At 38.8% G+C, this 14297-nt stretch overlaps 2 protein-coding genes across 4 annotated transcripts in view; one reads left to right on the top strand and one right to left on the bottom strand.

The window, feature by feature from the left end:
* The window catches only part of CMSS1 (cms1 ribosomal small subunit homolog), a 227427-nt gene extending 225194 nt beyond the window's left edge, over nucleotides 1–2233 (bottom strand). The window contains exons 1-2 of the mRNA XM_048293880.1: nucleotides 2142–2233; nucleotides 1722–1894 (exon numbers count right to left, since the gene is read on the bottom strand). Coding sequence (XP_048149837.1) covers nucleotides 1722–1872 — 151 coding nt within the window. The 5' untranslated portion in view covers nucleotides 1873–1894; nucleotides 2142–2233. The remainder of the gene's footprint in view (nucleotides 1–1721; nucleotides 1895–2141) is intronic.
* A 398-nt stretch (nucleotides 2234–2631) lies between these two features.
* The window catches only part of TBC1D23 (TBC1 domain family member 23), a 32909-nt gene continuing 21243 nt past the window's right edge, over nucleotides 2632–14297 (top strand). For 2 of the 3 annotated variants that reach the window (XM_048293874.1, XM_048293873.1), the window contains exons 1-5: nucleotides 2632–2957; nucleotides 9683–9794; nucleotides 10027–10132; nucleotides 12100–12304; nucleotides 13583–13706. In XM_048293874.1, coding sequence (XP_048149831.1) covers nucleotides 2632–2957; nucleotides 9683–9794; nucleotides 10027–10132; nucleotides 12100–12304; nucleotides 13583–13706 — 873 coding nt within the window. Of the gene's footprint in view, nucleotides 2958–8853; nucleotides 8991–9682; nucleotides 9795–10026; nucleotides 10133–12099; nucleotides 12305–13582; nucleotides 13707–14297 lie in introns of those variants that run through there. The other variant, XM_048293875.1, reaches the window with a different exon arrangement.

Here is a 14297-nt window from a genome sequence, read left to right as displayed (position 1 = left end):
AAAAATAGCTACACAAAATAAAAGTAACAGACGTTTTATGTTTACTAACAGCTTGTGTCAACTCCATGCAACAAAAAGAACCTGCCAACAAGTTTACAAAGGTGGGCTACAGACAGCAGAGTACATGGTTTGCACAACACTCACCTGTAATCACTACTTGTAACACACTCAAAGAATGTTCTTGGAGTAAAGTGTACAGGATTGGGTTAGACACCTCCAGAGGTTATTTTCCACCTGAATTATTTTAAAATACAATTGTGAAAATCCCAAGGAGTTTTTTGTAAATGGAAAAGTTGTCGTTAACAATCTCACCTCAAAGTCAGATGGCTCATCCATCATGTCAAAAGTTTATAATCAAAGTCCTGCTCTGTATCCTATTTCTAAAGGAAAGCTGCAAACATTGTAACAGTCACCTAACCACCCACCCTAAATAAAACCTGTGGCTGGCAGAATGTGCAGGTAGGCTCTTAAGAAAAATTCCTAATGAAGAGCATTTACCAAGGGAACTGGGACTGCTTAAGAGACCTATATGAGACTAAAAATAAAAATTAAATGCTCAGAAGCCTAATTAGGTCTTGTGACCCCTCTTTATTATATACATACAATTTTTGTATTGCTTCCTCTCTAACTATTCTCCAAGTACCTTTCACAGGAAATAAGCACCAATTTTCATGACATTGAAAGAACTGAAGTCTTTGCAGAGGTGCAGATAACTCCCAACTCTCGCCAGTATGGCATTAAAAAAGAAATTTAAAATAACAATCAATAAAATAGGGCACTATAAAGTCTAAAGTCATTTTAGTTGCCCAGATCTACCTAAATTTTCACATTAAATGTAAACATTACAGAAAAAATATTTTATAGCCTGTGGTTTCAAGACACATTGAAAAAATACAAGCGTGTGAACCAGGTATCATAACCATCAGGAAAAAAAAGACAAATCAGTCATAGCACTATACTCCAAGGAGCAATGGCTGGAGAAGAGCTGTTTAACTCCTGCCCTTTTACAGTAACACATGGCAAGGGTGATGCGACACACCCCAGTGAGCACATGGGTGATGCTTTTCAAGTACCACAGATACTTTTCCCTCCAAAGACTCTAGTACGGATTTACTGTTTCCAAGGTCTTACAGAACTGTAAGTAAGTTCATGTCAATAATGGCAAACACAATCACAAAATATTCTGAGTCAGAAGAGACCCACAAGGATCATACATTATACAAAAGTCTTTCATCAAATAAACTCTTGGGAAGAAAATACAGTTTGGAAGGTAAATGAATGCAAGGGAGATCTGAGCTCTGAACTCAAAGCAAGAGGTTTTCCCATTCCCCTCGCCCCGGTTTTTAAGCTCGCTTAAACGTATTTCTGTTTTGTGGGTTCCTGTTGTTACCTAAGCACTGGTATTTTCGTTTGCTGCTCCATCGTCTATCCCAGGGCTCCAATCAGAGACTGGACATCAACTCGCTGCAGAGATTCTGCTTACAAGCAAACCCGCCCTCGGTAGAAAGCAGGGAAAAGTAGGCACAGGGGGAAAAGCGAGTGAGAGTGGAAAACCTGGAGAAGTAAATTAAAAGCAGAGAAGGGAAAAGCGGAGGGGGGAAGTGGAAAAAAACCCCAAAATCCAACGAAAAGAAAGGAGAGCAGGAAAGGAGGATGGGGGCTGCCTCTCAGGTAAAATGCTTCAAGCCCAGCGTGAGGAGCGAGCTCCAGGAGACGCGTACCTGGAGTGCCGCCCGCGCCGGTCCCGGTGTCCCACCACGGCTCCTCCAGCGTGTCCCCCATGCCGCCACCGCCGCGCGCCACGGCGCCTGCGCACTGCCCGCGGGGCCGGGCCCGCGGTGCCTTGGGCACGCCTGGTATCGCGGCTGACATTACATCTCAACAGAACAGCCTCCTGAAAGAAAAGTAGACCTTTAAATGCACGTTGGAGATTTTTTTCCCTTTTTTTTTTTTTTTTTAAGTGGAAAATACAGGAGTAAGAGAAAGAGAAAAGGCATTAAAAGTATTACCCTCTCCTTCATAACATTCATTTAATTGCCTCAACCCGGTTTTATACTGTGAAATACCTGCTTTCTTGGTTGAGGTAATTCATGTAATGTTTTCTGAGGAACAGATACGTGCCTGCAGAGGGTGCGCCTTACCTTGGAATGAGTGCTCCCGGCGCTTTGGGGACCGGAGCCCGCAGGGTAAGCGTGCCTGTCCTGTATCTCTTCCCACGGGAGCCGTCCCGCTCTGAGCCTGGGCCTTCCCTACTGGAGCACATCCCGAGTCAAGCTGTGGACGTGAAACAGACCAGTGTAAGGACTGGAATTCCCCATAAGGCGGCAGGTTATTCCACGTATAACCCGCCCCAATGATTTTTCTGAATTTCTATTGAAGTATACTATTCTTTTTTTCCCCTTTGAGGATGCAGGTGGGTAGGGAACGTGCGTGACAGAGAGCTTTAGCGTTTTTCTGCCCAGGGTTGCTAATGGACGTCACTAAGTGATTTTTAGCCCTTGGAAACAGAGCTCTGCGTGAAACCTGTGCGTTTCCCCGACTCGCGAAGTACGTACAACCTGTGGCACATTAAACACTGTGGGAGAAGTCACTTAATAACCAAACCTACATCTGGCAAAGCAGTTCAGCTTTATGAAAGCCGAAAACATTCAAATCTCCGGCAGACCGGCCCCCGGCCCTGCTCCAGGGGCGCTCCGCGGCCACTCCCTCAGAAGCTGGCCCTGCTCCGTCCTCTCCCCCGCCGCCGCCCCGCCCTCCTCCCGTGCCCGGCTTCCGCGCTTTGCGGCGCGCGCCCTCATTCCCGGCGGCGCGGGAGGCGGGGACAGCAGCCGGCAAGGGGACAGGCTTTGGGAGGAGCGGCGTCGGGAAGGAAACGCCTCCCGAGCGCGCTTTACGGCCGGTCGAGCGGGCACGTCAACAGCTATGGCGGAAGGGGAAGAGACGCCGCCGGGCAGCTGGTGAGTTGTGGGGGTGTGGGTGCCCTCCCCTCCGCAGCGGCGACCAGGGGGACGAGGGCAGAGAGGCCGGAGCGCCCCGGCCGCCGCCGCTCTTCCCCCGGGATGCGCCGCGCTCGGGGCGTGTGCGGGGTCGCGCTGGGAGCCCGCGAGGAGCCCCCGGCAAACGCCGCCGGCGCTCGGCGGCTCTGGGAGTCCAGAGAGGAAGGGCCCCGTCAAAACACGGGCGAGACACAAAACGAGGGCCGTGCCCAGCCTGGAGCCAGGCAGTCGCTCCAGTTTAAAATGACAGCTTTAATATGCAGTAGGAGCTGCTTCAGGAGTCTGCCTGGAGTGGAGTTGCTTTGTTCAGTTCGTTTCCCCTTTCGCTGCGTGCCTGCTCTCAGGAACAGGTGACAGCAGTGGGTCCTGCCTCGTTTTCTGAATGATTTTGCTCACCACCCTTCCTAAGTACAGCTATTACTTATAATGGATTTTACATTGGACCTCTAGGACAAGAATAGAGACTATTTCTGGAGCGTGTATAGGATCATTTTGATGGTAACAGTGATGTGATTTCAGTATTTGTTGCATGTGTATTCACTCAAGATTACTGAGGCTTAAATAAACTTTGTGTTTAAACACTGAAGCTGTTCTTACTGCACCCAACATTCATTTGCATCTTCACTTTGGTTTTGTCTTTGCGCTTCTGCATTGCATGTGATTTCTTTCTGTGGCTCTGTGCCACACCATTGCTCTTTGTCCTTTCCACGTATATGCTTTTCAAGCAGTTACATTACAGACCTGATTTTTATGATCATTTCCAATCTGATGTTTTTGCTTTTAGGCTCTATTTGATGTGGTAGATTTAAAGTTTCCTGCAAACTGAGCTTAGCCTTCTTTGTGCTTAGTTATCTCACTATAAAGAAGCCAGAATACACACGCAGGTGTAGGTGGGACCTCTTCTTTGTTGGTTCTATAAGTACAGCTCTTGGTTAAAACAGCTTAGTGTCATTAACTAGAAAATGAAAGTTAGTTGGTGTCATTTTTTATTCGTGGTTTTCTTCTTTTTTTTTTTTTTTTTCTTACAGCCTCAAAATTTATGAAGCTCTTTCTATAAGTACAGTGTTGCATATGCATTATTTCTAAATACGGACCTGACTGTTGGGCCATGTAATTACAAAGAGAAGGATGGACTCACTGGCAGTGCAGTCTTGACACTGAAATACAACCCTGGACACTGAATAAGAACCATGTTCAAATACCTCTGAAAAAAATACTTCAAATGACTTCCATTACTAATATTGGAAGAATATTGCTGTCTCCCAGATCACAACAAACTTCTCTAGAATTTCTGTTAAGGATGAGGATGGGTGTCTTTCCAGACTATTTCAAGGCACAGCCTACACTGTTGATATTCTGACTGGCAGCTTCAAAACTATAGTGAATTTAATATGTTGGTGGTACTAGAAAAGGCAAACTTGAAGGCATTTGTTAAAACAGATGTTTTAAGTCTTTATGGGAACAATTCAAGAGGTTTATGCTTAAATGCTACATTAGTATGTGACGGTGCATCCTGTTACTAGAGCTGTATGCTGTGAATGAAAAAGCTGCATTCCATATTGTTTGCTTAGAAACTTCACATGGCTTTTTGGTTTTGTTTTCCTGTTTTGGCTTTTGTTTAAAAGCCAGGTTCAGTGGAGTATTTTCTTTTTCATTTATTGATTTAAACTGTTGTCTTGTATTCATATTTCAATGCTGTGAACAGATGTTCAAGGAGCTTTTTGGTGTAAATTACTACACTATCATATTTTGAAGTATATAGAATTTGAAGTTTTAAAAATCCCCCAACATAAAATGATACCTACGTATGCCTGAGCTCTATTGGGAGCAAAACTGGCAGTGCTGATTCCATATCCTCTCTTCACTTCCTTAAGAGGATTAAAAGGCAGATGGAATTTTATGTTCAGAGACTGTTGCAGCACCTTGAGTGTGTAGAATCTAGACGTGCTCACTAACACAAAATTCCCTGGTTTTTTTCCCTGTGCTAACTTGTCATGCAGTGCTGGTATAAGTGATTTGGGGGTGGTGGGGGGGAAGTGTCACAAACTAATTATGAGTTGAATCCCTCAAGACCTGTACTGACTGCTTGGTGTTTGGCTCAACAAAAGCCAGGGAAGTTTGCCACTGCACAATAAAATAAAATTCTAAAAAACCTAGCATGACCACCAACCCAAACTTATGTATGGGGAAAGATGAGATGGTAATTTTTTTTCCTTCAGTAAATACAGGAAGTTGTTAGCAACACTTTTGATTTTAAAATGAGCAAAATTAGACAGACCTTGTTTGCTGAATGTTTCTTTTAATCTATTTGGCATATACTCAAAAGCTAATTTGAGAAATTGCCAGCACTATTTTGGAAGACATGTCTGTCCAAAGCTAAGAATGCTGTGAAACACAAAGGAGACTGGCTGCTTTCAAACTGCTGTAAAATCTTTGTGTCTTTTTTCTTTGTCTGCTTATTTGTTTATTTTAATCATAATTTCAGTCAATGCAATTCCTCTAGTCAGTAGACTGTATAGACACAAATAAGATGGTGTGTTATTAGTTAAAATGTTTCTAATTGGAAGTCATAGATTTTTCTTGTCTCATTTATCAAGGAAATCAATGATTTGGACCTTATTTTTCTTGGTCAGATTCTCAAACAGATTAATGGTTATGAATTAATTTTGAAACCTTTTTGCAGATGTTTGTTTAATACTCAAGCTTCAGAAAACGTGAGTGAGTAGTAATTTTTAAGATCTGTACTTGGAAAGTCAGGACCTGATGTAACTAAATATAACTGTAACCACAGATGGAATTGTTCCCGTGCATTTAACTTTGCATTGGAATAATTAATCTTATGGGTCCCGAAATGCAACTCCAACTGCCTAAGACAACAGGGTGACAAATCTAGTTTCCATGTATCTTTCCCATTCTCACAGTATGGCTAATTAGTACTTGGAGCCATGCTATTTCTTCTGAAAGCCCAGGAACAGAAAAATCCTTTCCAGTTAAGCATGAAATTAAAGCACTTGAGGAAAAATTAGAAGTTAAAATGTCAGGGAATTGTTTTTCTCCAAAAGTCCACTGGAGGAAAAAAAGGAGGTTCAGTGGTGTTCTGAATACAATGGATATTTTGAAGTAAATGTGAGGGATTGATTTTTGTTTGTTTGTTTCCAATAGAGAACAAACATTCATTAATTTCAATTCAATATTGCTCTTGTTGAGGCTTTTTCCTGGTAGTCAAGAAAATCCTGGATTAAAAGTAGGAACCATAGTGAATAGATTCTATAGAAGGATGAAATTGATTGTAGTATTCTTAATACTTTATTTAGTTTATTGATCACTTACTATTATCTTTTCCTTGCTGTTCACATCCCCATGCTTTTAATCCCTTCACTAGTATTTATAAGGGATTATTACCAAGTACCTCAATCATACATAAATAATACTTAGAAAAAGTGGCTTAAGCTGAATTCCCAATGGTTGATCAATTTTTCTTGCCTCCAGCTTTCACATCTTAAGTTAAAAGAGTCCTGTTTAATGTCTGTGAAGATAGTTATTGATTATAATATATCACCAGACTAACACAAATGTAAGAGATCCTTCTGTAAGTATGGAAATTTACTGCAGATACTCTAATAGGAGCATTTTGTATTATGACATTTTGAACACTATATCATGTGGGAATTTACCTTTCAGGCCATGGCTTGGATGTAGGCTGAAATTCTACACATCTAACCAAAATTTTGGGTAGCATCTAGAAACGGTCAGTGAAGCCATGGCAGAGCAGAAAGTACAAGTGTTTAGGTCTGGAGGAGTTTTCCCATAGTGGTACTTTCTTTTCAAAACAAGTGTAATAATTATCCATGTGAACAGAAGACTTCCTAGCTGCTCTTCACTCATGGAAGACAAGGATCCAGATTGCTAGCAGTTTACTGGAATATTTATAGAACGACACTGACTGAAATAAGGTAAAACACAGAGAGTGGACGTGTTAAAGTGTTGAAATCACTTTCATGTTTTGTACTTTGCAAGTTAGCCTGAATAGCATGCTTATTAGAAAAGAATTTACTTAATCTTTGAAAAGTCCTTACTTACAGCCTGTGAGCAATCTTGCAGTTGATGGAGAAAATGAGCACCTAATTGAATCACAGCAGAACAAAGCATTTCCCCCCCTGCTATTTCATTTAACTCCTTATTGGCAATCCATCAGTCTCTTCATGTGACAGATGGGCATGTCAGTGTCTTGCTTTGTGAGGTGAAGGAGTAAAACTGGCATTTGCCTCTCATCTTTACAGCGTACAAAGTGGGGGTGACAGCACTTGGAAGAAGTTTTTGCAAATGGTAATATATTGTCAAGCAGCAGAAGCACACATTTGCAGATAACATGTTAAAGTTGGTGTTAACGCATGCACAGCTTTTTGAATGGCGGGTGCTAGTAAGTGCTAGAATTAGTACTTGTGGGTTTGTGAAACAGTCTTTGCCCGGTGATTCTGTAATTAGTGTAGATGTAGTTCTAAGTGCTGTTTCACGTTTGTTTCAAGTAAAAATTACTTCTTTATTCTCAAAAGAGTTTATTTCGGTGACACAGAAATGAAGTTTAAGTATTGCAATTTAAGACCTATCCACTTGAAATAGAATGTGCACACAGCTGTTGCATTCATTTCCACATACCTGTTTAATACTTGGATATAGTTGTAGCAAGTAGTTGTATTTTGTGTGCTGTAATGCAAGGCCTGGCGGTTGCTCTCTAGTCTGTTTTTCATACACAGTGTTCACAGAAATATACAATTTGTCCAAGAGCACCTCATTCTCTCCAGCTGATGCTTGATGTTGGCTTCTGTTGAAGCTAGATCCTCCTAGAGTTCATGCAGTTCTGCTGAGGGCTAGGAGGTCTCTGTATAAATGTCCTGGAAATACTTGATTTTTATTCAGGGCTAACTGATCCATTCATTTAACTTTTCAGGCACTGACCATTATGTACTCAACTGGACAGCAGGCTAGGCGATGGAAGTGCGAGTGTGTTTCCAAATTCTGCTTCCCCTCCATTTCTGTCTCAGGAAAGGGATTGGCAACCTGTAACCATATAAAAAATGGACTTGGGGATTTTTCTTCTTATTTTCTCACTTTTTTTGTATTATAAAAAACGGCAAGTCAGTCTCATTGTAATCTGTGCTTTCTTTCATCCAAATTTGCCAAATTGCTTAAGAAAATAGAGTTGTGCCCCAGTGTACATTTGAAATGTGATTTAAAATGCAAACTGAAAAGTTGTGATGAAGAAACTGCCTGATACAATGCAGGGAAAGTGCTTACCCTTCAGACCCATAAATACTTTGAGAAGTCTCAAGTAAAGCTAGCTAAATATTTGCATACATTTTCCAGGTCTGAGATTTTAATCTCTTTGCCCAAAAGGATGTTATTTAGAAAATCAGAAATGTTTATTTTAAGTTTTCATGAGACCGAGCTTGTGAACCTTTATATCAAGGAGTTAGTCGTGGATATATGGAAATTAGAATAGACAAGAGAGTTCAACAGCTGACATTCTTTTTCTGTGGCTATTTGAATTGACTACATAGCAGTCTTGGAGTAATTGAGAATTATACTGGTAACACTTTAACATCTGTTCCTCCATGTGTATAAATAGATTTGTTATTCACCAGGAATGCATCTTCCCATGTGAATATCTGTCCTGGAGAAACAATCATGTTCTTTGTTTTGCTCTGTCTATAAACCCCCTGGATGTGTGTTTAACTCATCAGGTATATGTGAAGCTCAGCCTTTCTTAAGGCAGATGTCAGAGCAAGTAGAGAAGAGTTAAGAGGATATAGCGAGGGAGAAGTTTTGCCTACAGGACCTGTGTGTCACTGTCATTGCTATTTTTCCAGTGAACCTGATTTGCCACTACTCTGCTACATGATATTGAAATCCTGAAATCATCAGATGTGGTTCTCTCATTATTGACAGCATGGAAACATTGAAACAGTCTGCAGAAACTATCAGAGAGATTGTAAAGTAATCATTCCTGAATGCATACCTTCCTATATATAATGCTTGTGAACTTTGGTTGTCTTACTACAGCAGCTGTCATTAATGTTTGTCTTGTCAATTTCTGTATTTTGCTACTTTCTATATTATTAACATTTTTGTATGTTTTAATTCATTCTTGTGCATATGTCCACACTTAAAATACTAGAACTATGTAGTTAAATCCATTTGAGTTTGACTAAAAGATCTTTTCCTGTTTCAGGGAAAGGTAAGATTAAGAGCTAACTCTGTTAAACCTTTGAAATAAATGTTCCGTTTTCTAGGACATCTAATATTTTATTTGAAATAACTCTACGGTCTAATTTAGGTGTAATTTTTGCTTTGTGTGTGTGAAAACTTGCTGAAATTGAAAGTTGCTGGAAGTAGTATACTGCAACTAAATTTGTATTTTTATGAAACATTTTGGAATATTGTCACTTAATGAAAACAAAAAAGCAAACTTCTTTTTTCTTGTATGTAAATTGAATGAAATTACAAGTTGAACAAACAGCCTTAAAGTAAAGGAATGAATAACATTTTGCAAGTATTTCTTTTAAGTAATTTTCAAGTTGTCTTATACCTTTGCATATGTGTGGGATTTGCCTGACAGTAGCCTTCAGTCTACATAAACATTGAAAAATAGTGTAATTGATTTTTTAAATTACATTTCATTATTTTAGGATAAAAGATCTTGCAGACGCTCTAGAAGAAGGAGGTTGTGATCTTGAAACTGTGAGAAACATCATTCAAGGAAGGCAATTGCCTGCTGATCTAAGGGCCAAAGTCTGGAAGGTATGAGCTTATATCAAGAGGCAGGAAATACTTGAAGTTGTGTTTGATTTAAGATAAAAGATTTAGTTGCCAGGCATCTCTACACAAGAGATGTAGTACTGAAATTTTAATATGCATCTGTGTTGATTCAATTTAAGAATAGTTACCTTTATTTTAAATTACTGAGTTCAGTAACTGAACAACTACAAAAAGACACTAAAATGTTTAGGGGGCTTTCTATTTTTGTTTTCAGATTGCACTTAATGTTGTAGGAAAGGGGGACAGCCTAGCATCCTGGGATGGCTCCTTAGACCTACCTGAGCAGAGTATAATTCATAAGGATTGCCAAGAGCTAATTGGTAAGTTCTGTTATATTTAGATCATCAGTTTGAAAACTTCTGTGTTCTCAGTTGTCTTAGGACTTTATTTCAATTAAATCATCGGATCATTTACATTTTGGGGGAAGCTTTGAGGAGGAAGATGAAAGAGCAGATAAAAATCAGTAAGAAACTGTAAGAAAACAATAGTATCCTACCTGTACACAAGCTGTGGGGTGGGCAACATCATGGAAATTTGAAGCATTAGCTTGTAAGTAATAGCTTGCATAGTCAGAAAGCATCTTGAGTTGAAAAAATTGTAATTGTTTTCCAAACTCGCATCTTTTAAAGCAGACATTCTTTGCATAGTGTCCTTCAGGTTTTTTAATGGTGGAAGACCTGGTTCTTAATCTGAAAACCTGGTCTAGCACAAAAATGCATTTAACATTTGAGAGAAGAAAACATTTTGGACTTCAAAAATTACTTTAAAGAAAGATACTTTTTAATAGTGTTTTCAGGGAAAATGAAAGGCTGTGTTTGTGAAAGCAAGGTGCTGCCAGAACATAGGAAACAATACTCCTGTATGTCTGTAAGGAGCTGCCGCAGGAGCTGTTTGGCAGCTCATCATAGAACTGGTCAAATCCCTGACATGTTGCAACAGCACTGATATCAGTGATCACTTGATGGAATCAATGCTAACTCAGAAATTAGGATACTTCTCACAACTTCACTAAGAGAATCTTCTATTTTATTACCTATCACACTTTATTTATTCTTGCACAATTGAAAGTTAAGGCAGAGAGTGGAGTTGCTGCATGCATACATACCTACCATTTCTGAAATGCAGTTCTACACTTTCTAGCCCTAAAGTCTAGTAGGACTTATTTTCCTTCTCTCTGTCCTGTAAAGGAAAGAGATGGGGGTGGAATTTTCACTCTATTAATAATAATTGATATTATTAATTAAATAAAAATTATTGAATCGCGGTGTCTCTTCAGGATGATGCAAAATGTCCCGATTATATTGGTAACATACAAAATTAAGCACTTCAATGTTTGATAGTTCTTTTTATGTATTTATTGGCAAATATTTTGTGATATGTAACGATATTAGACTCATAAAGGGAACAAATGTACAGTTACTTCAGAAGGAAGCTTATATAGAGACTTCAATTTTGTGTTGGATTAAATGTCTCTATTTCAATGTTTTAGCAAAGCAAGTAGTCTCCAAATTTAAAGTAAATCTTCAGATGGTATGTGAGTTTTATGTACTGTTTCATTATTCTGAGAGGTAGAGAAAAGGAATGCCAAATATTGACTGGCTTTGATGGGAAAGTATTAAGGACTTGCATAATAAAAAAAATTACTAACAGTAATGAGACTCATGGGCTTACTGTAACTGAGGGAGAAAGATGTTTGCTAGAAATTCAATGCAACTGTTAATATAGTGTGTACATATCTCTTTCCCCCATCCTGGACATAAAAAAATGTGATTTATAAGTTTATGCTAAAATTTAAGTCTGTAAGCCTAGCTGATCTCTAACTTCTGATTTGGATAAATTTGCATGTCAGTGAGCTTTTGAAGAATTGAAGGTGTGTATTGTGGGTTGGTCTTTGTTGAAATTCAAATGAATTTGTTGTAGAGTTGAGCCTAAGTTATGGACTGAGCACATTGAATAGGAATAGAAGAGGAGCATTCTGTGCATTAAAAGAATGTACCTCCTCCTTTAATATAGATCCCGGAAACCCCAAACTTTCATCCTGTTGTTGCATTATTTAAATGATATTTAAATGCCTTACTCTACTGGGTTTATAAAATCACTTGTATATTGATAACTTTTTGAATGCCTTTCTGTAAGAATTTAATCCAAATTGCCAGGTTTTTTTTTGTCTGGCTTTGTTGGTTTTTTCCCTGATCAGTCCCTATTGGTACAATTGTGCTATGAAATAATCTCATCCAATTTCTTTGAAAAGCCTTTAACACAGTTTATGTTACTGTGCCTATTTCAGACCAGTTGTCAGTGCCAGAAGAAGAGAAGTCAGTATTAATTTTGGATATTGAGTCTATTATTACTTTTTATTGTAAATCACGCAATGTTAAATACAGTTCTTGCCTTGGCTGGATACATCTGCTCAAACCTCTGGTGCACCTTCATTTGCCCCGCAGTGATTTGTACAACTGCTTCTATGCTATCATGAATAAATTCATTCCAAGGTAAAACTCTTAATTTCCATATGCACTGTGTTTATTGGCATGAGAAGTACTCTCTGAAAGATGTGCATGTTGGTTTTGGTTAGAGTAGCACTGTTTGTAGCAATGTTGCCAGATTCTTTCATATGATAATAAATTTCAATAGCTGTTGGTTTGTAATCCAGGAGATGATTGGCTTGGTTTAAGATGCAAAGACTTAGTGTGTGACTGATGTAGATTCAATATGCCTTTTAAAGAACTTGTCCTTTCATGCAATATAAAAAATACTTGTTTATGAACTAATTCACAGAGGTTATGTAAAAGTGGTTTTTTGTTTCCTCTCCTAGCATTTTTGGTATCTAAAATACTTCTATCCCTTCAGAAACAGTAATTCATAAGCACTAATTAAGTCTCAAAATCTCTTTAGAAGTAGCTGATATTTTCCCTATATTCTATTGAGTTGGGACTGAATTTTTTTTTTTTTTAAGTTGCTAGATATTTTTAATGAAAAATACTAAATTTGAGCTTTTTATGCTGTTATGTAGGTGCTCGCACTGAAATAAGTTTTTATGTATGTTGGAGCACCATGACACCTCAGCAAGAAGGATCTCTGTAATTAAAGATCTTAGTCTGATTGCCTGGAGAGGAGATTCCAGCCTGGCTGATGGGTGTATGCCCAAAATATGAAAAGTGCATGTTTGCTGTAGTGGCAGGAAGCGTTTATCAGTCCTGTCACTTGACTCAGCTCGTGCCTCTTTCCGCTCTGAAACACGCTTGGGCTCTGTGAACTGTTTGGCGACAGTGGCGTTAGGTCACATAACTCCTGTGCTTTCAGCTGTAGAAGGCTGGCAGAGTATCTGGCATTTGAGCTTCTCTGTAGGAATCTAGGTGGTGTTTCAATGAGATACAGACTGTTTCCTGGTTTTTTTCTCTTCAGTGGGAGAATGAAAGACATAGAAAGGCAATTTATGGTAGAACAGCAAATCTCTGCTCCATTGGTACCACGCTTGCATTGTTTTGAGATTTAGATCTGTTTTAAATACTTCTGTATTATATAATACCATGAAGTATTGACAGTATCTCATTTTCTCTGCTGCCTTGTTAATTTAGTGAGAGTTTCAGTGTTTGTGGGGTTTTTGTTGGTTTGATTTTGGTTGGTTGGTTTTTTTGACTCTTCTTGATCAGTCCCTGTGAATTAAAAGAGCAATGTACTGGAAATCACAGATAGTAAAGAATTGCTACTGTAAGTCTGAAAACTGCAATATTACAAGGGTGTTTATTATTTTCACTGCTACTCTTCAGGGATTGTTTTATGAAGGGAAGACCCTTTCATCTGTTTAGACTGCTGCTTCAGTACCATGAACCTGAACTCTGCTCCTTTCTTGATACCAAGAAGATGACTCCAGATTCATATGCACTCAACTGGGTAATAAAGTGAAAGTAGGGAAACATAATGAAAAATAAATTTCTGTTAAAATTTAAGTACATATTGCCAGCTTATGGAAGAGTAGTACAAGTGATTAGAACTGCATATATTAAAATAAATTGCATGTTTTAATATAGTGTGGGCTTTTTGTCTTTAATTGTTTAACATAAGGTATGAGGTCTTGTTAATGTCAAATGTTTATTGTGGTGGGTGAGTACTTTTTTGAGCCACTGATGTTAGGAACTTCTTGGAGTAAGGAAGAATGAGAGCAGCTGACGTACTCAAAAAGCAAGAAGCCCTGATGTTAGTTTTGATTGTGGGCAGCTGTATGTTGTAGATATGGATAAACATCAGTCTCACAAGTCTCTTAAAGCTGAAGTATGAATTGTTTTAAAAACCTCCCTGCTAAGGCATATATGTATGTCTTTTAGAATTTAGGCACATATATTTTACAACTGTTAAAGCATTAGTCGTTTCTCTTCAAAACTACCTCAAATTGTGGGTAGTTACAAAGATGTTTACCTCAATCATTTTTCATAAAGTTTGTGTAGTGGGACTACAACAAAACCCTTGTTTCAGTGCTACTTAGCA

The sequence above is a fragment of the Corvus hawaiiensis genome, chromosome 2 (genome assembly GCF_020740725.1).
Source record: "Corvus hawaiiensis isolate bCorHaw1 chromosome 2, bCorHaw1.pri.cur, whole genome shotgun sequence".
In the NCBI taxonomy this organism is placed as follows: domain Eukaryota; kingdom Metazoa; phylum Chordata; class Aves; order Passeriformes; family Corvidae; genus Corvus; species Corvus hawaiiensis.
Note: the sequence above shows the minus strand (reverse complement) of the source record. Positions and strands in the feature narration are given on the sequence as shown.